Source organism: Delphinus delphis, chromosome 20 (assembly GCF_949987515.2).
Source record: "Delphinus delphis chromosome 20, mDelDel1.2, whole genome shotgun sequence".
Taxonomy (NCBI): Eukaryota; Metazoa; Chordata; class Mammalia; order Artiodactyla; family Delphinidae; genus Delphinus; species Delphinus delphis.
Genome location: NC_082702.1, coordinates 39,920,815 through 39,945,654, shown reverse-complemented (window position 1 = coordinate 39,945,654; position 24,840 = coordinate 39,920,815). Strand labels below are relative to the sequence as shown.

General features: G+C 44.2%; 1 protein-coding gene across 1 annotated transcript; it reads left to right on the top strand.

Annotated features, from left to right (window-relative positions):
* The first annotated feature begins 380 nt into the window (after positions 1-380).
* Positions 381-24,419, top strand: DYNC1LI2 (dynein cytoplasmic 1 light intermediate chain 2). The gene is made up of 13 exons (XM_060000173.1): positions 381-536; positions 668-741; positions 2,756-2,872; positions 6,707-6,937; positions 12,429-12,598; positions 13,315-13,408; positions 14,624-14,759; positions 16,912-17,023; positions 17,677-17,736; positions 18,496-18,537; positions 18,942-19,059; positions 19,886-20,002; positions 21,451-24,419. Exons 1-13 carry the CDS (start codon positions 430-432, stop codon positions 21,549-21,551), a joined length of 1,479 nt encoding a protein of 492 aa, XP_059856156.1. The 5' UTR covers positions 381-429; the 3' UTR covers positions 21,552-24,419.
* Positions 24,420-24,840: the final 421 nt, after the last annotated feature.

Genomic DNA, 24,840 nt, shown 5'->3' with positions numbered 1-24,840 from the left:
GTGAGATATCCTGTACTGATCTCATCCCAAGGCCTGAGCTTTTCGCTTCAGTCCGTCGGGTGCCTCGGCCCCAGACGGCGCAGCTGGAGCGGCCAGCTGACGGAGGACCGGGAACGGGTGTCTTTGCGCCCCTCGGCCGGCAGAGGCCGCTAGCGCGCCCTCCACCCGGGTGGCTCCCGCTCGCGCCGCCGCCTCCCCGAGCAGGGCTGCCCCGGCGGCCGCCTGACCGCCGCCCACCTCCCGCCACCGCGTTGGCCTCAAGACCCTGCGGGAGCCGCGGACATCGCAAGCCCGGCGGAGCGCGGCGGGCGGCGCGGACCCTGCGGGGCGGGCGGCTGGGGGCGCGGCAGGCGCGGGCGGGCCGGCGGGGTCCTCGCGGGTCCTCGGCGGGCCCGGGGGAGGGCCCTCTTTGTGGCTGCAGTTGGCAAGATGGCGCCGGTGGGGGTGGAGAAGAAGCTGCTGCTGGGCCCTAACGGGCCCGCGGTGGCGGCCGCCGGCGACCTGACCACTGAGGAGGAGGAGGGCCAGAGCCTATGGTGAGACCGCGAGGCGGCCGGGCTGGGCTGGCCGGGCCGGGCCGGACCGTCGGACAGACTTAACGGGCCGTCGCGGGCCAGTCAGGTTCAGGCTGGCCCCAGGGCCGACCGCTGTGCCATTGTCCCCACAGGTCCTCGATCCTGAGCGAGGTGTCCACCCGCGCCAGGTCCAAGCTGCCGTCCGGCAAGAACATCCTGGTTTTCGGTGAGCGCCGGTGGCGGGGCGTTGCCCGGGGAGCTGGGGTGGGCGAGGCGGGCGCCCTCTCACTGGTGCCAGCCTTCCTCTCCCCTGCCTCCTGCCCGGGGGAGCCTGGAGACCCTGGCTGGACAGCCTGAGAGTGGCCAAGTCCACCACGGCCGAGGTCAGGACGTTGCCCCTTTTCGAGAGCCCAGGGATGCTGGCAAGGGCTCGTCGGCACATTCCATAGTCTTTTGGCCGCAACATCAGCTTTGCTTTAAATGTCCCTGACTTCCTGCGCTCATAGCCTCGAAGTTCACCGAACTGCGGGCGTAGAGAGGGGAGGGAGTAGATGAAGTGAGCGGAGGAGGCGGGCGAACGAGGTGACTGGGGGTCATCGGGCTGTGGGGAGATGCCACAGGAGCCATTTCTCTATCTTGATGAGCGGTGCACGGTGGGAGGGGCGCTGCAAAGGACAGCAGGTCTTGGAGTCCTCCCCAGGGACTTTTCCTACATTATTTTAGCCTTCACTGCTGGGTTACCTGGGTTAGGTCTCTCAGCGTCTCTGGTCTCCTTTCCTCATACAAGTAAGGGAGTTTGGCTGGGTTCATTTATACAGCAGACCCATTTGTTGAGTGGGTTGTTTACTGTCGGTTTGGGCACTGGGACAGCACAGACATTCCTCAGACACTACACAAGAATGTCAGTTTAGTGAGACACAGATAGATGTGTTGGTGATTGCACTACACCATGTTGGGTATAGACAGATGATTTGGGGCACATCATATGGCTTGTTGCTGTTTGGAGTTAGGTGTTTTGAAGGGTAGGTGTTAACGTGTAGGGGCCCAGAGGGTTAGTGTTTGGAGGAATACAGAGGTGACAAGGCGAGGCGGGGGTGTTGGAAGTTACCACAGCCTCCTTGTGGAAGGTGTCTGATGAGGTAAGTTCGAGGCAGATGGTGGAAGGCTGAAGAGTCGATGCTTTTTCCTGAAGGCACCCGATTCTCAAGGGCCTTTTATTTTACCTCCATCCTCTGATTCTCACGGGAATCACTGTGAGGGTGGTTTTCCCACTGTTTTTGAGGTGAGTGGCTGGTCTTTAGTTGATGACCACTGCAGCGGGTAACAGAAGACCCTTAGAGGTCATCATGAATTGGGGGATCAAGGGCACCAGATGTGTGTTTAGAAAGGGGGTGCTGGCAGCAGAGTGGCAGGTGGCTCAAAATGAGCAGGTACTGAAGTCAGGCTGAGTGCTCACCGTGTCCAGATGGGATGTGGAGGGCCTGAGTAAGGTAGTGGCATTGGCGGTGGAAAGGAGGACTTGGACCTGTGGGATGCCTTTCAGTTCTCATGTTCTGTAATTCCATATTACTAAATCCCAGGGGTGCTTAGTAGTGTGTTTTGGTGGTGGCTCTTGCTGATGTTTAAGGTTTCTTTTGGGGGGAGGGAGAGTTGTTAGCTGGGTGGAGGGGGATGAGGAGGCGCTTGGTCATTACTAAGGTAGTGCTTAAGAGTTTTGCTTAGGTCTGTAATTATTTTCATCAGTTTCCTAGTCTTCAGGGTGCTTATGAAAGAAATGTACTAAAATCAAAGGTGAATAACAGCTTCATTCTTTATGATTATGAGGCAGGATCAGACTTTTTCAGTTCAGAGTCCCTAGGTTTTAAGGTTAATTATATTCTGAAGATTTCTTGCTTTCCTTATGGTAAAAGTTTATTTTGTGAGAAACTAGCCCCTCCTTTTACTTTCACTTTTCCAGATGCGTGTCTTATAAATTATAGGTAGGGCCTGCGGGCCTGCCTTCTTCCTTTCCTTGTGAGGTAAGGATGACTGCAGTAGATTGTCATTTTAGATCTTGGAAATTGCCACCTTTATCACCTCTCCCCACCCTGACCACTCTTACAGCAGGTCCTACTTTGTTTATGAATACAGGTGAGACCTCAATAGCAAGCTCTACATGAAAGTTCCTTGTGTGACTGTCCAGACTCCCCATCCTTGCCTAGAATAAGCGGTACGCTTTGTCTTACGTGCATCACTTATAGGTGAAGATGGTTCTGGTAAAACAACCCTCATGACTAAACTTCAAGGAGCTGAGCATGGCAAAAAAGGAAGAGGCCTAGAGTATCTCTACCTCAGTGTCCACGACGAGGACCGAGATGGTGAGTGAAGCATTGATCCATGCAAGTCTCTGACTCCTCGGTTGCCACTCCTGCAACATGCCCAGGCATTCTCAATTTTCTCTTTAGGGCTAAGAGAATTAGTCACAGGGGAATAGATGAAGTGTATCTCTTTGTAGGACTTTACCTATTTTTCTTTACAGAGTATGTTAGCAAAATGGGGAATGGGCCTGTTACCTGCTGCTCTGGGTAGCCCTTACTTAAGAGGAGAGACTGAGGGTAAAGTTTCAAATGCACATGAAAGTAAGAAACTGAGAAGTTTTTGGACTTCCCTGGTGGCTCAGTGGTTAAGAATCCACCTGCCAACGCAGGGGATACGGGTTCGAGCCCTGGTCCAGTAAGCTCCCACATGCCGCAGAGCAGCTAAGCCCGTGCACCACAACTACTGAAGCCCGCGCGCCTAAAGCCCGTGCTCTACAACAGGAGAAGCCACCACAATGAGAAGCCAGTGCACCGCAATGAAGAGCAGCCGCCTGCTCGCCACAAGTAGAGAAAGCCCGCGTGCAGCAACGAAGACCCAGCATGGCCATAGATAGATAGATAGATAAAATTTATTAAGAAACAAAGACGTTTTTAAGTGCTTTGGACTTTTCTATGAGAGAAACACTTGGCAGACTGATCTGGGCACCATTGTTACTCTGCCTGGTTTTAGTGGAGAATCTGAAATTGATGTGGTTTAGAGTATAAAAGCTTAACAGATATTCACAAGAGAGTTTTGAGTCTTTTTGTGACAGTGTAGAAATGCTGATTGCTTGTGTGTTTTTGTTTTGTTTTGTTTTGTTTTTTCCCCCAGTGGAGAGAATAGAGGCTCAGAGGTAATAACGTTCTCTTAATTTCTCACGTCTAGAATGTGGATAATAATCGTTTTCTACCTTCTGGGTAATTGGGATGGTTAAAAGTGCATGGTAAAAAAAAAAAAAAGTGCGTGGTAAGCCCTATTATAAGGATTAGATATCATTTAAAATTGTGATAAGTACGATTGTGAGTTGGATTGGAATAATGGTTTTTGGTTACCACTAGTCAGTAATACCTCCTTTGTAAAATTTTAGGCTTTGTGTTAGATCTTGGATGGCTCTAAAGTAAATAATTATTAATGCCTAGATTTTTTTATTTGTAGAAAAGTTACCGTGTAAGGATGAAATATCTTCATGAAATTACTTTCTTAAAATTGCGTTTACCCATTTGTACAATAAGGACCATGATGTAGGGGTCATTATATAAGGGGGCAAACCCCACCACCTCTGGTTCCCCATTTCCTTATTGCTAAAATGAAGAAGCTGAACCCAGGTCCTTCCTTGCACCTTAATTCTTCGAGATCCAAGAATCATTTAAATAGAGGGGAAAAACCCTTTAATCTTAACTTAGTAGTCACCTTAGAACCCCAAGATTTTATTCCTGCTCCTTCTTCCCTGGCTTCCTTTGCCATACTGAACATTCTCTGAAGGATGTGAAAGAAAGGTAGGAGGTAGACCTGGTGTTAAGGGCTCTCCTTGTGTAAAGAGAGCAGAGGCTTTCCAGTGCCCACCTAGGCCCACCGGAGTTTGTGTAGGTAGGGTTGGGACTCAGGGGTCACCGAGCTGGGCTAGGGGGCCCCATATGTCTGAGTGTTTTGCTTCCTGTCTTTGATGATTATTGTGGAAAGAACTTGGGCTTTGGAGCCAGGCAGAACTGGTTCAGAATCCACTCCGGTAGTTACTAGTTGTGACTGACTTAACCACTCTACACCTCAGTTTCCTTATTTGTAGTATTGGGCAATGGTACCAGTTTGTAGGTTGACAGAATGAGAGGTGGCATGTGTCAAGTGTAGCTGAGTGCTTGAGACAGGTGGTAGGTCTAGTACCCTTTTGAAAGTATATGAAACATGGTGTAGATACTCTGACATTGCTATAGCTGCTTGTTTCAAAGGGGCATAAACATATTTCATGCCAAGGATCAAAGTAACTATATTCACTTACCTTTGAGTTAAAATACATGTTAATTTTTATTTCAGATTCCTTAAGGTTGCCTTAAAAACTTAGATCTCTGCATTTATGGGATTTTTTTTAAGCTGCCTACTTGCAAGTTCCTCTTTGATGAAAGAGTTGCCCTTACTTGTGGTTAATTAAACATCTTTTAGCCCCAGTATTTTTTATTGTGTGGTGTGACTAGGTTATAAATATACATTTTGCAAGGAATCACCCAGGTAGAGAAAATAGGTTCTGGCTTGTCCTTGTTTTGTGATAGGACATGGCATGTCAAAGGACCTCTGACTTAAGGGTTGGGGGCATCCATTTAATGCCACATGTGGTATGTGTAATTCCATGCACATGGGTGAGTTATATGTAGTGGGCAGTGGGAAGAAAGGCTAAAAAAAAGAACCGTGTCTGGTGAGGGGCAGACATTAAAATCTGTAAACTTCAGGTACAGTTTGTTTGTTTGTTTGTATTTTGGCCACGTCGTGCAGCATGCGGGAGCTTAGTTTCCCAACGAGAGATCGAACCCGTGTCCCCTGCGTTGGGAGCACAGAGTCTTAACCACTGGACCGACAGGGAAGTCCCAACAGTGCAGTATTTTTGAAGGCATTCGTAGAATCCAAATCAAAACCGCTATCTGAAATGCATTAGAGTGTTGAAAGTATAGCTAGATGTAGATACCTTTGTTGTACTGTTGAAATAAAGTCATGAATATAAAATTTTTCACAGCATGTTAGTGAATTGATTATACCCAAAAAAAGGTAGCTAACAGAAGACAGGTTTTTAAAGGGTAAGTTGCAATTTATTGGGGAAGAAATTAATGAAATGATATTTTTGATAGTAGGATTTCTCCCTCATGGTGCTTTTATTAAAAAAAATTCTCAAAAACATGTCTAAAATTTTTTAAAAAGTATATTATTAATTTGGAGAACTATCTTCTACAGTTTGATCTTCCAGATATAATTTTAGAATCACATGCTTCATTAAATGTCAGCACTTGCACATTTGTCTGTATATGTTTTTAACTTTACTGTGGAAAACAAAACTACATAAAAGCATAGACCATTTTGATGAACCCCAATATATCTGTCACCTGCCTTCAGGTTAAAAGTTCTAGGTCAATTTTATTTCAGCTGTATTCTCACCCTCTTCTCTTTTCACTCCACATTTGATTATTAAAACAAATTTCAGACATTATATCTTTTTATCTGTAACTACTTCCATATGTATGTCTAAAAGATTAGGATTTAAAAAAAATAATCATATTATCATATCAAAAATAAGTGTAATTCCTTAATATTATCAGGCACCCCGTAATTCATATCTCAGTTTATATAAGTAATGAGTTTATCTTGGCATTTAAATACAAAGGTCCTGTCTCTTTGGCACCCTTTGTGGTATGTGAGCACACTGTTTAGTGTGACTGACACAAGAAGAGCTTGTTTAACCACAGGCTTTTCGGCACAGCTTGCTGCCTCACAGATTGCTGATATCTTAGAAGAATGGATTATTTAGACTATGGCACAGTCGTCCGGGGAACATTTGTAGCTTTTATTAGTATCTTTTGATTCTTATTGAAAGATAAAATGTCCTTCACTCTTTACTCCTCAGACATTGCTGGAATCTTTTTGGATGTGGACACAGTATATTATGGTTGTTAAAAAATTTTATAGTTTAAACAGTTCACAAGGCACCTTGATGAAGAGTTGCTGTCCACTGAGCACTTGGACCCTTTTCTGGTTAGGATTTCTGTCTCTGTTCTGTGTGGAATTCTGTGGCTGTCACCTTTAAGTTCTTCCTTATGTGGCTCTTTGAGCTGTGCTGATGGTCATTGTCAGTAACTTAGCTTCACTTCTTTTCTTAGATCACACACGCTGCAATGTGTGGATTCTGGATGGAGACTTGTATCACAAAGGTCTGCTGAAATTTGCAGTTTCTGCTGAATTCTTGCCGGAGACCCTGGTGATTTTTGTTGCAGACATGTCTAGGCCTTGGACTATGATGGAATCTCTACAGAAATGGGCTAGTGTTTTACGTGAGCACATTGATAAAATGAAAATTCCACCAGAAGAAATGAGGGAGCTGGAACGGAAGTGTAAGTAAAACAGGATTTTCTTAATTGGAAAATTCACTCGTCTTTTTGGATGGTTCCAGCCACCTTCCTTTTCACAGTGTCAAGAGGCTGCAAAGCTTCCCTTACAGAGTGTTTGTGTTTTGTTTGCACCATTTATTTCAGATTTGCTTTTGTAGATTCAGTAGTCAGAAAGTCTTCAAAGCAGTCTTTATCTCAGCTGTCACAGTTGAAGAAAGTAAATCAGTATTCCTTACTATTTTCATTGGTTCTCTTTTATAATAAGGGTTCTTCCTTCACCCCCAAAATGTGATCAGTTCTGTGAGTCTTTTTGCTGTTCTGTTAACTCGTGGTCTGCTGAGTTAGTATCAGTGGGTGTAGAGATTTACTGGGATCTCTGCAGCTTGAGTCCATTTCCCTGTATTTCCATTGAGGTCCTATGGACCCTCTTGTTGACACGTTTAAAGGAAGACCCACAAAAGATAAATCTTTGAGTTCCTACCTTAGTTCCTTTGGGGATCCAGCAAATATGATTTTAGTTAGAAATAAGAAATTCTTTTTTTTTTTCATTAAAATGAAAGGATATTTTAAGACTCAAGGCATCCAAGCCCTTTTGAGAACAGAGAACTTTAAAGGAAGTTCTTTTTGTTTTGTTTTGTTTTCCTTAATGTGGTTCAGAAGCTTGTTTTTCCTTTTCGTTGCTTCTGTGCAGTTACATCAGCTTCTGTTCACTTGCCAGGGAAATGGGAGGGGCAGGGGCTGGAGCTGTGGCATCAGCAGTGCTGTCTTGGCCAGGGCAGTCTTGGCTTAGCCTGGCTTATTTCCACGGGATGACATCATTCCCTTTAGTGAATTAATGAGGGCTTCTGGAGCATGGCACACAGGATCTTCAAACGTACTGGCAGAAGGGTTCAGAAATTTTGATGTGCTTTTCAAATGAGATAGCTTGCTGTGTGTCTTCCTGTCATAACTTCACTTGCTCCTGACTACATTAGCTAAAACAGGGAGTTTAACATAGAATTCTTTAGTTTACTGTGTGCATGTGTGTTTCCTGGGACACCCACGTGTGCTGCAGTGATTGTTATGCAGCTCAGCACATCTGTCCTCAAACACTGACCTTTCTAGATAAAGCCTATTTTTCCCCTGAAATAGAGACCCTAAAGACAACTTCTGAGAATAGTTCAGAGCCTGAAGAGCTGTTCTCCTTTCGCTACGCATTTACCATCGTACCCAGACTAGTGGGTTAATGCACAGGAGATTTCAGTTTCTGAACCTGTTTTCCTAGAGTTATAACCTTGTAAAGATTTGTTAAACAAAAAAAGGAAGAGATTGAGCCAAGGATGTTTTTCTTTCCCAAATAGGGAGACTGTCTGCCTGGTGCCAGATCTGTGCAAGGCATTGGGGATACATACAGCAGACAAGGTGCCCGCTCCTGGGGAGCTTGTGCTCCCATGACACACTGAATTTATTTTGTGGTCTTGGTCATTGATGTCTGTGTTGCTTAGGATTAGATTGAGCTGCTTTGTGACACAAGCCCAAAATAACAGTGGCCTAAACAAGACTGGGTTTTATTTCTCTCTCCTGTGAATGAAATCCAGAGGCAGTTCAGGCCTGGAAAGCATCTTGAGGAAGACAAGTTAAGGACCCTGGCTCCTTTGTACTTACTGCTTTGTCATCTTTAGGGTGTGGTTCTCTTCCTCTTGGCAACCAGAGCTCCAGCCTTCACATCTGTGTTGCAGGCAGCAGGATGGAGGAAACGCAAAGAAGGGCTGAAGGGTGTGTGCCTGCTGTCTTCCTAAGGAGACATTTCCTAAGGAAATGTAGTCTGTGTGGCCGTGTGTTCTAAGTATCAGTGCTCGGTTTGGTTGTAAGGAGGAAGAGGAGAGGACACTGGAGGGCGGCTGGCGATTGCTGGAACCACAACCGTGCCTCATGGCTCTGGCTAACCTTCTGAGAGCCTCTCGTGTGTTCACTACTTTTCCTCTGAGGTGTTTGGAATGGTACTCACGCCTTTCTGTTACCCGTTGAAGGAGTGCCTTTGTTAGTGCTAGTTTTAGGTTACATTTTAATAAAGTGGTTGGCCATCCTCTTGCTTAGAGGACTCCCACTTTCCAGATTAATTGGACTCTAGGTATTGTATTGAATGAGCAAAGGGCTGTCACCCAACCTGCTTTCTGATCCAACACCAGTCTCCAATCTGCTGAGTTTGGAAAGTGCTCCATGGCCAGCCAGTCTCTTTCTGGATTAGGTTCCTCAGTGGTCCTGAATCTGTGGCAGCTGCTTGGCTGCAGGGTTTGTCTGAGGGGGAGGGCAGAGCAACCCCTAAAGCTGCCAGAAGGTGGTGCTTGTGTGTAGGTTAGTCTTGTCTTTCCTGCTTTCTGTCTGGGGTTTCAGTTGCTTATCAAGTAGAGGAAAAAGATTAGGTGCAGTCTCTTGGGTCTTCTCAGAACTGTGGAACTAACGGGTGATCAATGAGGTAGGAGGGAAAAGAAGAGAAAGAGGCGGCACTCTGCAGTCTCCTTCCCATAGCCACTCCCATAGCCACTCCCAGGGGAGCCCCTGGTGGGCTGATGGCCCCTGCTGTGAAATACTGGCCATCCCACCACCTAGAGAGAAACTGCTAATACTGTGGTATGTGTGTACCCTAAGGGAAATGCACATTTTATTATCCAAATTACACAGTCCTCACTATGTTTTTATCATTCCTTTTCACCACCCCCGTTATGAATATTTGCTCTGCCTTCCAGCTTATTTTCTAAAATGCTGAGTTATTAAAAACACATGTGCGTTTCCTACTGTTTTTGGATAGCCATAATTCAGTCATTCCTTCAGAGAATAGCCTAGCCCAGGGTTTCCCAACCATTTTCATATCATGGCCTGTGTAGAATACAGCAGAGTTTATACAGCATGCTGGGTAGTGGAGGTTCGTGGAGCAGACTGCTGGAGCTGCCCCATCCCTGCCTTCCTTCCCACAGTCACTTAGCTTACCTGTAACCTGTTCCAGGCTCTGCCATGCTCACTGTCTTGGAAGCCCGGTTGAGTGCTTCACGTGACCTTGGGCAATTATAGATATTACCCAGACAGTTAAGCCATTGTATTTTTCATTGACTTGAAGATTTGTTAAAATGCTTTTAAAGAGAAAATGTGGGAAGACTAAAAAGAGTACATATTCTCAATTATATTTATATTTTAAATGTAATTACATATGTAAATTAATTACATACATATAAATTACATTTATAACTCTAGAAAATGCAAACTCATCTGTATTGAAAAAAAAAAGCAGATCAGTGGTTGCCTGGAGTTAGGGATGGTGTTGAGGACAGGTGGGGAAGATAGATTACCAAAAGGTACAAGGAAACTTCTGGGGGTGATAGATAAATGCACTGTCTTTTTTTTTTTTTTTGCGGTACGCGGGCCTCTCACTGTCGTGGCCTCTCCCGTTGCGGAGCACAGGCTCCGGATGCGCAGGCTCAGCGGCCATGGCTCATGGGCCCAGCCGCTCTGCGGCATGTGGGATCTTCCCGGACCGGGGCACGAACCCATGTCCCCTGCATCGGCAGGTGGACTCTCAACCACTGCGCCACCAGGGAAGCCCCCGAATGCACTGTCTTGATTGTGGTACTGACTCATGAGTGTATTCATATGTCAAAAATACCAAATTTAGGGGGTCCCCTGGTGGCCTAGTGGTTAGGATTCCAGGCTCTCACTGCCGTGGCCCGGATTCAATCCCTGTCGGAGAACTAAGATCCTGCAAGCTGTGAGCCATGCCAGAAAGAAAAAAAAAAATAAGATTTACATTTTAAACATGCGCAGTTTCTTGTGTGTCAATCTTGGCTCCATAAAGCTAAAGTAAAGCAGATTTAAAAAAAAAAAAGAGAGAGAAAATGTGGGAGCCTTTGATTTCTTAAGAGCCTTCAACAGTCATCAGAAAATGCTTCTCTGTTTTTGTCCAAAGTGCAATGCAGTAAAGATCTCTTGAGTATTCATTTATTGAATCTGAAGAAATAAACTGCACTGATGGTTAAAAAAAAAAATCTCTTGAGTAGATTGTTTTTGTGCGTTTTTTTTTGTTTTTGGCCACGCGGCATGCAGGATCCTAGTTCCCTGACCAGGGATTGAACCTGCGCCCCCTGCATTGGAAGCATGGAGTCTTAACCACTGGACTTCCAGGGAAGTCCCATGAGTAGATTATTTATATTGGCAATGAAATTATATGAATGAGCTTAATTAAAGAGAAGTTGTAGAGATGAAATGTTATATCTGTGCTTTAGGGTTTAGGCAGTGGTTTTTTCCCAGTATTATATGAAAGATATTGTGCTCCCAGATAATTCCAGAAGCTTATATAACAATAACCTAAAGTCTTTGTAAATGAGGACTCACTGTTTTAAAATATTCGAAACCTGTTCTGTGGTTGAAGAAGAGTACATGCACTTTTCTCTAGATTCTCTTTAATCTAGTTGTCTGTGTTTTCCTCAGTGAGCATGTTGTGGATGAGAGTAAAAGTCCTTTTGGTCCTTTAGTCATGTTGTGTGTAGAAGAGTAGAGCTGCCGGCTCGAAGTAGCTTTTATCACCATGTCCTTGTTCTCTGGCCTGACATATAACCTTGAAGCACCCAGGAAAAGGTGCAGGTCTGTAGACTTTGTGTTCACTTGCCTTAACCAAGACCATGGACCACTCAGCTTGAAGGCCCTCCTGTGGGGTTGCACCCATGGCCAAAATAGTGCCAAGAAGTAGATGTTATATCACTCACCCCTTATTGTGTTAGGCAGGAACAGGTCCGTGACACATGTGACTCAGGATCTCCTAAAGATGAAACTGAGTCCACAAGAGTGAGGATGATGAGATGCAGATGGTGCTGGTAAGTCCAGCCTCGCTCTTTAGCACGGACGCACCTCAGCTGTACGGAAACAGCATGTTCTTGGTAATTCAGGTGGTTCTGATGAGAACTCTGAGGAGTTTTATAAGTTGTAACGTATTCTAGTGGTCCCGTCTGTTGAAGTAACACAGTTCGACTATCCTAATATTTGAAAATGTAAAATATATAGGAAAAGTGTTGGGAATTCCCTGGTGGTCCAGTGATTAGGACTTGGCTCTTTCACTGCCATGGCCTGGGTTCAATCCCTGGTAGCGGGACTAAGATCCTGCAAGCCTTGCAGCGTGGTCCAAAAAAAGTGTTTTGTTTTGTTTTTCATAGTAGGAACTATTGAAGCCTTAGGAGTTTTTAAAAACCTGTTTAATTGTTAAGAGTTAGATACAATTAAAGATGACCGGGGGAATATCTTTACTGCTCTGAAGTTATACTGCTCAGACTGACTGAAAATGTCAGAATTGCGGTTTTGTATCACCATCCCTAAATCCCTAATATTGCAGTTAAGTCAGATGCAGTTAGGAAGTTTGTCACAACTCTTTATGTTTTGTGCTTATTACTACCTGCTTCAGTTTTCTAAAGCTGGCATGTGCATTTTTTATTGTGTGTGTGTGTGTAATTTTCTTTTTCTTTTTCACCTGTAGTTGTGAAAGATTTTCAAGACTATGTTGAGCCTGAGGAAGGTTGTCAAGGTTCCCCACAGAGAAGAGGGCCTCTGACCTCAGGTCCTGATGAAGAAAATGTTGCCCTGCCTCTTGGTAACAACGTGCTGACTCATAACCTGGGGATCCCAGTGTTGGTGGTGTGCACAAAGGTGTGTGCCAGGGAATTGTACGCTTGGCTGGGTTTGGCAGTGCAGCAAATAAAATGCATTAAGAAAAAAAATCCAATAAAGAACAAACAAAAAAATGGGGGGTTTCAAAAGTTCTTTGATCCTAGTCAGAGCCACTAGGTTGCCCAACTGCAGCATGTGCCATTCACATCATATTCTGTGAGAATGGAGCCCTGTGGAGTGTGCAGTGCACAGCCATGTCCAGTGGGCCTGTTTCTTGATGTGACCTTGTTTGATGCTTAGAGCAACTGTGAGGTGATCAGGGCTATCATATCCCTACTTTATAGATGTGGAAACCGAGGCCCAGGATGAAAGAAGAATCTCCAGTGGCTTTTCACTCTTGTCTATTTATTTAATTAATGCTTGGACTTTGGGCTGTGGCTGCCGCCTTTTTTTTTTTTAAATTAATTTATTTATTTTGGTTGCTCTGGATCTTAGTTGTGGTTGGCGGGCTCCTTAGTTGTGGCATGCAAACTCTTAGTTGCAGCATGAATGTACGATCTATTTCCCTGACCAGAGATTGAACCCGGGCCCCCTGCATTGGGAGCGCGGAGTCTTAACCATTGTACCACCAGGGAAGTCCCATGGCCGCCGCCTTTGAAGCCATGATACTTTATTACTAACAAAGACAGTGTTCCCATCCTTAGCAGGCAGAGAGGCAAAAAGATGACTCCTTTCTCTTTCTATCTTACCTGCAGTGTGATGCGGTGAGTGTCCTGGAGAAGGAGCATGATTACAGGGACGAGCACTTTGACTTCATCCAGTCACACCTACGGAGGTTCTGCCTCCAGTGTATCCTTGGGGCGCTGTGTTGGGGCCCAGGGGCACAGGCTCCCTTCTGTGTGTGCTAATCCAGGCTTCCTCCAGATGGGGCATCTTCAAAGAGATAAAGTACTTCCTGAATCCAGAATAGTTTTTTGCCAGGGTGAAATTGTGTACATCAGCGGTCCCCAACCTTTTGGGCACCAGAGACCGGTTTCGTGGAAGACAGTTTTTCCACGGACCATGGGGGGCAGGGGAGGGTTCAGGCAGTAATGCGAGCGATGGGGAGCGGCAGATGAAACTTCACTCACTTGCCCACCACTCACCTCCTGCTTTGTGGCCCGGTTCCTAACAGGCTGAGGACCAATACTGGTCTGTGGACCCGGGGTTGGGAACCCGTGGTATACATCATTTTACTTTCTGAAAGTTTACTGTGTTGGAATTTGAGACTTAATAATTTTTGCCTATTTTTGATCACTTTTTATTTTTAATGGTGTACATTTGATAGGCTTTTGTATTAAGAAGAAAGCTGATATGTGATACTTTTATTGCAAATTATTTTTATCATATCTTGGAAATATTTTTAAACTTTGCTTTTTTTATAGAAGAGGTTAATTATCCAACATGATAGTGTTTTGGCTGCTACAGGGTTTCCTTTATGTTTATGTTTTGTGCTGTCCGTGAGAGAGGTGCTGTGTCAGCAGACTTTTGAGTCTTGTTTCTGTAAAAATCCAATAGCAGTTGGTGCCATCATCCCACATCCTGGGCGGGGGAGGGTAAGGGTGGGCTCCACTACTTCCTTTGGGCTCTTAAGCTTGTCCAGCTCAGTGGAGGGTGCCAATAACATGTAGGTACCCAACTCTTGTATGCTTAATGACCAACTTGATCACATGTGGGCATCTGTCTAGGAAAGAATCTGTGTACCCTGGATATGCTGAGGGTTTTCCTGGGCTACCCTCAGAACCATTAAGTTGACTGGGACGCAACCTGATGGGTCAGAAGACAACAGTTTACATGTTCAGAAATGAACTACGTGGCCCGCTATCATCAACATGCTTTATGCTTTTGACCTGCTTCTTCTGCTACTATTACCTTTTTAGTTCTTAACATTTTAACACTTTCTATTAATTGTGTGTTGATCAAAAACTGAGTATCCTGTGACTAGTACTTTGAGGATTGTGCTTGTATGTATTTGCTTTTGTCTCCTCTTGCAGTGAATTGGTTTTCCTTAAGCAGATTGATTAGATGGAGCGGCCTTGATTTACACATCAGTGAAGGAAGAGAAAAACCTCGACTTGTTGTATAAGTACATAGTTCATAAAACATATGGTTTCCACTTTACCACGCCTGCCTTAGTTGTGGAAAAGGAAGCAGTTTTTATGTGAGTTCTTTATAGGTGATGCTTTCAAACGCTTCTCTTCCTGGTACATTTGCTCTTTACATTCTGTCCTTCCAAGTAAGATGGCTCTGTCTCTCTCTTATACAGCCAGCTTTCTACTACCTTGGGGCAAAGTGCTTGGAGTTGGACCTCACAGGGGATATATACACCCACCTTTCCATCTCTGCTCTTTTCCAGATTAGTTGCCATTCTGCTTCCAGTCTGGGGGAACTGGGTGGAGTGAGGTTAGGGGTGCTGCCTTTCTTCATTGAGAGCAAGTTGCTAAAACATTTTTGCCACTTACTGTCAACTCTGGTAGAATACCGGCTGAGTGAGGGAGTTGCAGTATAGGGAATTGGTGCTTTGAGGATTCTGAACGTTTTCCGTTGAAGCATCTGGTTTATTGGCATCCATTGGCAGGGATGACTGCCTACGCCCTCCTTCGCATCCCATCAGCTTGGGCTTTGGCTGTACTGAACGCCTGTTGTGTTTCTGGTGTTTCACATTTGAGGAGCCACTGGGGCTGATTGTCCTGGGCAGAGACTTGGATACCTGTTAGTCCTAATTTGTGTCATTCTCTCAGTGGAGAATGGTGGGTGTTGTTCATGCATAAGTAAATGTTGAAGGTGTGGTCCCTGAGAGGACTTGTGCTAGTATCATGCTTTTAGGCTTAGATATCCTCTTAAGAAAGAATTACAGTTCGTTCAACAAATACTGAGCACTTCCTCGGAGACCAGGTTCTATGCTGAGGGCAGAAATGAATGAGATGTGGTCCCTGCACATGGCACTTTAATGGACACACACAGCCGAGGAGGGGTAGGGCAGTACTGGGGTAGTAGAGACAATGTGGCAGGGAGAGCAGAGGAGTAATGCTGGGAGGGTGAGTGGTGCGTCCCAGGCAGGCCAGAAGGAGTGGAAGGGTGGGAGAGTCTGGGAGAAGACTGAAGGTGTGAAAGCTGAGAGCTCTCGGGACCGAATAGGCTGCCTCCTCAACATTTAGGGAGAGCCTCACTTGGGCTCTTCCCAGACAGCAGACAAGAGACTTAGACTGATTTTAGAGAATTGTTGTCTAGAGCAGTCAGGCCAGCACCAAAGCCACAAGCTCTCAGTGAGTGGTATGCTTTTGGAGTCAGTCAGTACCTAAATCACTTGTGATCCTGAGGAGAGGGAGGATCAGGGAGACTGGATGTGTTCAGGGCTGGTCTGGAGTGGAGAAGAAGCTCAGAGCTTCTGAAGGTGACACAGGTCATGGCAGTATCTTGGTCATGCTCTGTCCCTTTGCACCTTTGGTCCTGTTGGTAGTTGCCTGTTGGGGAGCCAGTGAAGTCGTCGGAGCCATTGGGGTGGAGAGCCCTGGCTAAGCACCTTCTTGGTTCTAGAGCTGTGGAGCAGGAGTTGGATGGAGAATGAGAAGCCTGTGGGAACAATCAGTTGCCATCTTTTAGAGCTTCTAGATAAAAGTATGTCATATAGGGCATTTTACAATTGTTCCTTATCCTAGGCTGCAGCTTAGCTTAATGGAACCTGGGTGCCATCCTGCCCTGCGATGTCAAGCTGGGCAGCTCCCACATAGGATCCTCAAGAACTTGTGTCCCTCTGGTTTGAGGCCCAGGATAGTGCAGGTCCTGCTACTCCCCTTGGCTCCAGGGTACATATTCACACATCAGTAAAATTAACCAATCCATAAGAAAACTGTTGTCAGAAGAGTTCTCAGAGAAACAGCTCACAGGGGTGTCTTCATACCAAAGCCCAGAGAAACAGCCCTATCCTGAGCTCTATCCTATGTGTTGCTCTGTATTCTCCACTCTGTCAGAAAAGGGCCCCATTGTGTCCTTGTTCTTCTCAGCAGAGTTGTGGAAAAGCTCTGAACACTTCCTGTGGGTCAGCATGTATAGTCAGTAAGATCTCGCTCTGGCTCCTTAGGCCTTGGGCCTCATGAACTCAGTATGGAGCAGGACCTGTGAGGTTGAGCTGATGGACTACACTTGCAGTGAATATTGGCTTGTCTGCCAAAAGCTACAAGCCGGCCCAGCAACTGCAGACCAGAACTTGTGGGAAAGGATCTCAGCCAGGAGTCCTCTCTAACCCGGTGTGCTGAGTATTCCGTAAGGCAGTCCCAGAAAAAGCAAGTCAGTCTCTGTGTCTTTGCCTTTAGACCTGCAGGCTGGGACAATGAAAAGAAAATAGCTATTTTACATGAAAATTTCACAACTGTGAAGCCAGAAGATGCATATGAAGACTTTATTGTGAAACCTCCTGTGAGAAAGGTACCAAAATCAATCACTTTAAGAGTTGCAGGTGGGGAATTCCCCAGCGGCTCAGTGGTTGGGACTCTGCGCTTTCACTGCCGAGTGACTGGGTTCGATCCCTGGTCAGGGAACTAAGATCCCACAAGCTGCGCAGCGTGGCCTCCCCCCTCAACCACCAAAAAAAAAAAAAGAAATAGTTGTAGGTTTTTTTCATGGGAAAAGAAACATAAAGAAACAAGTCTTACACATTGAACCATTTGGGGGGGTAAAAAGAAATAATCCAAGGGCCTTTTAAAAAAAGTCTTTAGATGAAATCGTGTTATGTAATTGGCTCTGGGTGGCACAGCATGAGTGATGGACTGCCACTGCTGCCTCTGGATTACTGTTAGTAGATCCCACTTGCTCCTGTGATCACCTGCAGACCCGGATCTGGGAGGTATTGTTTAGAACCTGCCAGACTTAAAAATGTCATTTGGCCATATGCCAAGGCTGGTCTTGGAACAGGGTCTTCGCCAGGCTAGAAAGACTTGACCTCTGCAGTCTCCGCAGGGACTCCCCAAACCCATGTTGAGACATGAGCACAAGATTCTCCTTTCAGCATGAATTTTGACAAGTAGTTGGGGGTGTTCTTGGTCTATGACCACAAATGAGTGTGTCACTTCACTTCACAGCTGGTCCACGACAAAGAGTTGGCAGCGGAGGATGAGCAGGTGTTCCTAATGAAGCAACAGGTAAGAAGACCAGTGAGGCCAGAGCAGAGGCCTTCTCATGAATGAAACCAGCTCCCTGGCATGAAGTGGGGGTATCACAAAGAGCTTGCAGGGACAAAGGGGTTGCCACCAGTTCTTGTTCTCTCCCGTTTCTAGGATTGGTACAGGGTAGGGGGCCCCTCAGGGGATCCCCTTCCTGCCTTGCAGATTCTCCTACAGTGATAGGCTTAGTATCTTATTAAGTACCTGCTCTGTCTGCAAATGTAGATTTTCTGGCGTAGTATTTCCCATGTTGACAGTTTACCAGACGCCCTGACCTCACTTCCGTTAGTTCACATAGTCCCACAGAGCCCTGTGCGTGAAGGCAGGTGAGCTGATATACACATTATGTAGGTGAGGAGAGTAAACCCAAGCTGACAGTTCAGAATGCAGACCCAGTCCCACCTTTCTGTTTCACTGAGAGTGGTGTTAGACACATCACGGGTTTGCCTGATGATGCAGGCAGGTCAGCAGGGGGTGTTGATGTTTTTTTTTTTTTTTTACCAACTTTTCCTTTTGTGCTCTCATTGCTTCTTTAGTTTCAAAACTGGTTACTGGGAATATTTTTTGTTCACCATATACCAAATTGCTCAATTTAAATATTTTGCATTTATAGTGTAGAACCTCTGACTTGGTTGTTGTTAATGGTGCCCTCTAGTGGAATACTTGGAAGTGTTTCTCCGGACCTTCAGTACACTCTGCAGGCCTTGGTTAATGATCGGTGTGTCCCTCTCTTTGCAGTCACTCCTTGCCAAGCAGCCAGCCACACCCACGAGAGCCTCCGTGAGTACCTTAAACTAAACAGAGGGTCAAGACCCAATGTCATGTCTTCAAACTTTATACCATTATTTGTGAGAGCTTACATTTGTGTGAGCTTTTGTATATTCGGAGGGAATTTGGTCCCTCTAAAAGCCCAGGGCCAGGAACATGGTAGGAACTCAGAAAATGTCTAATGAAGGAATACAGCTCTGGGAATTAGAGTGAACGGGTTTTGTTATCTTGGTATCTCTTCTCTCAGGAGAAATTGGGATCTAAAAAAGGGACTGAGCTGGGCACAAACTCCCATTCCTGCCACCCTTCTCCCTAGACTGTGAAAAATACCCTGCAGAAGCATGTCTTCATTTTTGGAATATGTACCTTCTGTTATTTTTATGCCTGTGTGTGACTTGGGCTGGTTTTGGACTTAGGAATCCCCTGCAAGAGGACCCTCTGGCTCTCCAAGAACCCAGGGCCGGGGAGGGCCAGCCAGCGTGCCTAGTGCCTCCCCAGGCACATCAGTAAAGAAGCCGGACCCAAACATCAAAAGTATGTATCCTGTCTCTTTGGAGAGTGGTTTAGTCCTAGGCCTCGTTCCTACTTTAGGGGCTGAGTAGCTGGGTTTGGAAGGTGGAGACTCAAGGCAGCTGAGCTGTTTTCTTTCCCAAGAAGGGCTGCTTCCCACTTCCTCTCTCTCAGAGAGGGAGTTCATGGTTGGCAGAGACCAAGGCCTCTTCCTTTGTTGGAATTGGTGGCCCTTGCACCTGGCTTTGTTTAAGACCTTGGTTAGGCCTCTATATTCAGAGAAGAATACAGCATAAGAAGTCACTTTAAAATGTATATTTTGAGTTCTCGGTTTTGTTGCTTATTAGGTTTATATTATTACCATTTATGAATTGTCACTTGTTTTGTCAAGCTCAGTTACTTACTAGTTTAAGTAGCCCTTACCCCAGTGACTTAATAACACCCCAAGATGTTGGCTGCAGTAAAACCCTCAAATTATATTTAGTTCTTGCATGTTCGATGACTGTCTTCTATTCTGAATGAGAACTTTTCACAGCAGCTTTGGAACGTTACGGGCTTATAAAACTTTGAAAAACACTGCCTCATGGACAGGGAGATGATATGGAGCACAGATTATCTATTATGCCTCTGAACAGGTGGGAAATCTAAACAGGTTTCCACTTATTAATTATGCTAACACATAATCAGCCTTAGCAGTGGCAATGTATAAGGCATCATAGTGAATGAATCTGCTCAGTATCCCAGGAAGATCATAACCACAAATGGATAATTCCAAGCTGAAAAATAGTTTGTTGCTGTTTAATTGGGTCATTCAGTTTGTGTGATGCTTTTTTTCTTAATGTTTCCTTAGATAATGCAGCAAGTGAAGGGGTGTTGGCCAGCTTCTTCAATAGTCTGTTGAGTAAAAAAACAGGCTCTCCTGGAAGTCCTGGTGCTGGTGGGGTGCAGGGCACAGCCAAGAAGTCAGGTACTGAAGGGCCCCCAAAGACTTAGGACCCTTGTGATCAAGGAGTGCTGGAAGGTGGGGTGGTGGACAGGAGTGTTTGCTTTCACTGACCTGCGGACCCCTTGATGTTCTGAACAGATTTCCACCTTACACTGAGCAGTATACTTTACAGTAGGATTACCTTATTACCATGCATGTTTCTTGGTACATTTAAGGTGGGATTTATGTATATTCAGGTTCTCAAGAACTGACTGTTGGCTGAGTTGAGGTAGATCCTAAATATTGGGCTGGCCAAAAAGTTCGTTCGGGTTTTTCTGTAACATCTTACGTAACGAACTTTTTGGTCAGCCCAGTACATGGGCCAGGTGTAGAAGTTCTGTCCATTGGAAGTCATGGTCTAGAGTGTACCATTGACATTTTATTTAGTCTTTAATATTCTGCGTTGCTTTACAAGGATTTTGCTCACTCTACTGCCTCCAGTCTTGCTGTCAGCTGCCTGTGAACCCTCACTGTCTCACTGGAGGGTCGTCATTTTCTCCTCCATGAAGCTCCCCACCCTTGTCACACATAGACATCTCTGTGACAGCCCACCCATCTGTTCTTCCATGTGGGCACATAGGGCAAGTCTATGTCTTTTTGGTCTCTGAAACAAAAGAAACAGGTTCCTTGGGAATTACAAATTTTCCCGGAAAGCTTGAGGCCAGTTCCAAAGGGTTTTAATTTTCCATTGGCTATAAGTAATATTAATAGAGTATTTTCCTTAATTGATGTTTTCCAATCAAAGGAAACCCTCAAGGAATCACTCCATCGTCAGGTCAGCCTGTGCTTTCAGGTGCTCTGGAGTTCTTGAAGACTCAGAATCTGTCTGATCTGTTGGCCCAGGCTATAAACTGGTATTCCCTGGGAGGAAATAGGGGTCACTTCTAGGCCCCAGTTAATGTTCAACAACAAAAAGTATGTGCACCAACTTTGTGCTGTATCGAAATGGCCAACCTTAGTCTTATATTCTTATTGAAATATGGTGTTCCAGGATATCCATGTGAATCAGTTGTAATTAGTAACAAAACATAAACACCTGTTCTGTCTGAGGTACAGAAAGTCGTTTGCTGCATGCCAGAAACTCAAATACCACCTCTAGGAAGATGGTGATGAGAGAGCATGGGGTGAGAGGGTTTTCAGAAAGGCCTTTGTGTTTGGCACAAAGGCATCCCCAGGCAGGGGGCAGTAATGTAGTTGGGGAGCCCAGACCTGTGGCATTTGGAATTAAGAAGGGCTGAATTAGAGTCTGTCTCCTTATAACCATTGCGATGAAAAAAGACTTTCCTCATTCTTATTGGAGTTATTATCACCAAAAATGATTATAGAAATCTGTATAGGTTTTTTTTGAAATCTGTATAATTTTAAATGTTACTTAAAAAAAATTTTTTTTTCTTCTCTCATCACTGCTGCTTTTTTTTTTTTCTTTAAAGGACAAAAGACTGTGTTGACAAATGTTCAGGAAGAACTGGATAGAATGACTCGAAAACCAGACTCCATGGTAACAAACTCTTCAACAGAAAATGAAGCCTGATCCTCCTTAAAAAGTGCATATGTAAAATGACCAAATAACTATATTGATCTGCTCTAAGACCAGGATTTTTCTGATATGGCACATGCTATCAGTTTTTTGGGGCAGGGGAGATGAACTTAAAAAAAAAAAAATACTTCATTGGCTTGTCCGAGTGTGAAATGCACCTTTAGGAAGGTTATGTGTCAGACCCCTTTGTGAAGGATAACCCTTGGACTCTCAGGCATGTGGCTCTCTCATGGGCAGCAAGTGCAGCTGGGCTTCTTGGGGAGGGGAAGGTAGATGGAGAGAAAGAGGGCCCACTTACTTTCAGGGTGGAGCCAATGAGACCAGGAAGTCATTGATCAGATGGTGGCTAGTCTGACCAGTTGCATGTTAACAGATTCACTTGTTCTTGGGAAGCAGATTAAGTAGCAGAAAGTCCAGGAAAGAGAAAGACTGAAAGGAGGAATGAGAGAAGTGTTGGTAGGGAAGCTGAATGTTGCAGGAAGTGGAGGAGGAGGAGATGAGCAGTGTTAGTAAATACTGTGTGTTCAGTAGAAGTCGAATAATCATTTTTAAGACTTAAAATCAGAAGCATTTCCAAACTAAACACTAAGCAAAATGGGAATTGGACTTGTTCTGAATGCATCTTTAACTTATGAAAGATGTGTTAAGTGTGGGGATGCCTGAGTCAGGTGGAGCCGGTATGGGGGTGGGGAAGATGGCAGCTGCCCAGGACTCACGTGCTTAGCCCAGGCCATGTCCTTGTGGGAGGTGTTGGGCTCCACGCGTGTGTGTCGTGGGGCAGTCACTGTGGGGTATGTTTAAAGTCAGCAGTTACAAATTTAGTTTACTTTGAATTGTGTTTTCTAAATAGCTTCTGCTTTGTTTTTAAAAAAAATTTTTTTTTTAACTACCACAGGCTGGCCTACTAGTAGAGAATGGGTGACCAACCTCTCATTTTACCATAATGCAGTGTGCTACAGAAAGTTTGAAGGAGGTTTTCAATGTAAATACACTCCAGTTAATTGGCTTACACCAGTCCCTGCCTTATGGTCATTGGAAACCTTCGTGGAGTTCCTTTGATGCAAAAGGGTTTTGTCCTAGCTCCCTGGTCTCATCAGTGCTATCAGATGGACAAATAAGTGTGAATGTTTTATATTGAAAATGGAAATTTCTCTTGTTTTATGTTTTTCATAAACTGTAGCATTTTTTTCTTATGGAAATAAGTGTTTCAAGTGTCTCCATTTAGGGCAAATTCATGCACATTGTCATGCCACACCATCATCCTGGAAGTGACTTCTATGGATTTAAAATGGCACTTTTAATTTTATACATGACACAGAACATTAAAATGCAAACACTACCATTAATTTAATATATAAAACGTTTGTTGTCAAATCAAGGGAAAAACTACAGTTCACTTATGTGGAATTTACTTTTTTTATATGAATGTTTGTTGTACTGTGTCTAAGCATAACTTCCCTAATGTCATTACTTTTACATACCAGATTTGACTGACCACTAACCATACTGGACATAACTTAATATCGTATGTTATATAACAAGACTCTAAGACTGTCTTGAGTTGCTTTTCTGTAAAGGTCTGAACACTGTTAAGGAGAAAGCTGAGTATTTACTTGCCTTTCTGACAAACATAAAAATGTGTTTCTTGTGCCAGTCTTATTGTTGAAAATACACTTTTTTCCCCCCTTTTTAATTCAGTTTTTTTTTTTTTTTTAATGTATTCTGGCTTCCAGTTACCAGATTTTCCAGGTAATGACAGTAAACTGACTTGGAATGATGGTTGTGGTGTAATGACCAATAGATGCCAAACAGCTTGTGGCCACACGAATGATGGGGTCACTTAATCCCTCCATAGCAGCTGGCAGGGGCAGGGAGCACAAAATGAGTGACCTCAGAAATAAGAAAGAATTCTTCGAACGGCACATGCCTAAGAGGGATACAGTGTGATTTTAAATTTTAATGCAAAACTTTACTTTTTGTTTATTTTTTATCATTTAAACTGATAAGCACTTTTTGTGTCAATATAAAATGTACTAAAACCGAAGAAATGCTAAGACACCTGTCTTGTGAAGGAAGGTTTCTTGGAGATCACTTTAGTTTCTCATAACAAGTGGATACTCCTAGGATCAGAAGAAACTGATGTATAGTGTCATGTGCTCAGTGGTTGCCAAAGTCTACCAACTTTGGGGAGCTGCAGGGTTCTTTTTAGGGGGGGTGGGAGGAGGGAGCATATTTTTTGTCATTTTGGGATTTTCATGCATTGGAACCAAAGGCCAAACAATAAACAGCCTTTACTTTTTAAAGTAAAATTCATTTCATTTGCAGAATACACTTGTATGGTAGACTGTTAAAGATAATTTTATGACTATTTATGTACATTGTAGTGGTTACATCTGCTGTTTGTCTTTAAAATGGAAAAATCAAAAGAAGTAAGCCCAACCTTGAAGATAAGGCCACGATAAAGGCCATGAATTGGTCTTTCCTAAAAATGCAACGGGTATGCTGCTAGAATTATTTAATTTTGTTTGCACTTTTTTTTTTTGGATTGGCATTTTTAAACCAGTATTTAAACTGAAGATGTGTTTTATTAGTTTAACAAAGTTGAAAGTGACTGCTCTGTACATCATGACCTTAACAATGTTGATGCTGTATGTGAAAGTTCACTGTTGTCTCTATACTAGGTTTATTGGTGTTTTTAACTTAAAATTAGGACTGCAGATTATTCCCCCACCAGCCTTAGTCCAGGGGTGTGGCTCTGTCCAGATGCAGTATGCAGTCATGTGGAACCTTGCTTTCTAGTGCTGGAAAAGAAGATGTCTCTAATTACTGGCTTCAATAAACACGAATCCAGACTGCTTACAATTTTTGGTGACTTTCTTTATGATAAATCATCCCACTGGAGATACACTGAATTGTCTGCTAGTCATATAAGGTATCTACCATGTAGCTAAAAATGTATACCTCTCTCATTTGAAATTATCAGAAATTCTGTTAAAGAATATTTTAAAACCATATTTTGATATATGTGGAGTTCCAGGCTGTAAGTAAAGTGCAAGGGGTGTGAGTTGTCCAACATATTTTCTTGTCTATTAGATAAGTTTTTGATTATCTGAATTGGGTAAGAAATTTTCACTTAACTAATTTAGAAGCCTTGAGGATTCATAGAGGAATTTCAGAGCAGCTGTACCATAATGCTTCTCACCTGCTGAAATGGGCAACAGTAAAGTATGTTTAAGAAAATCGGACACTTTATATTAGAGATGAATTGTGTTTCTGATTATTA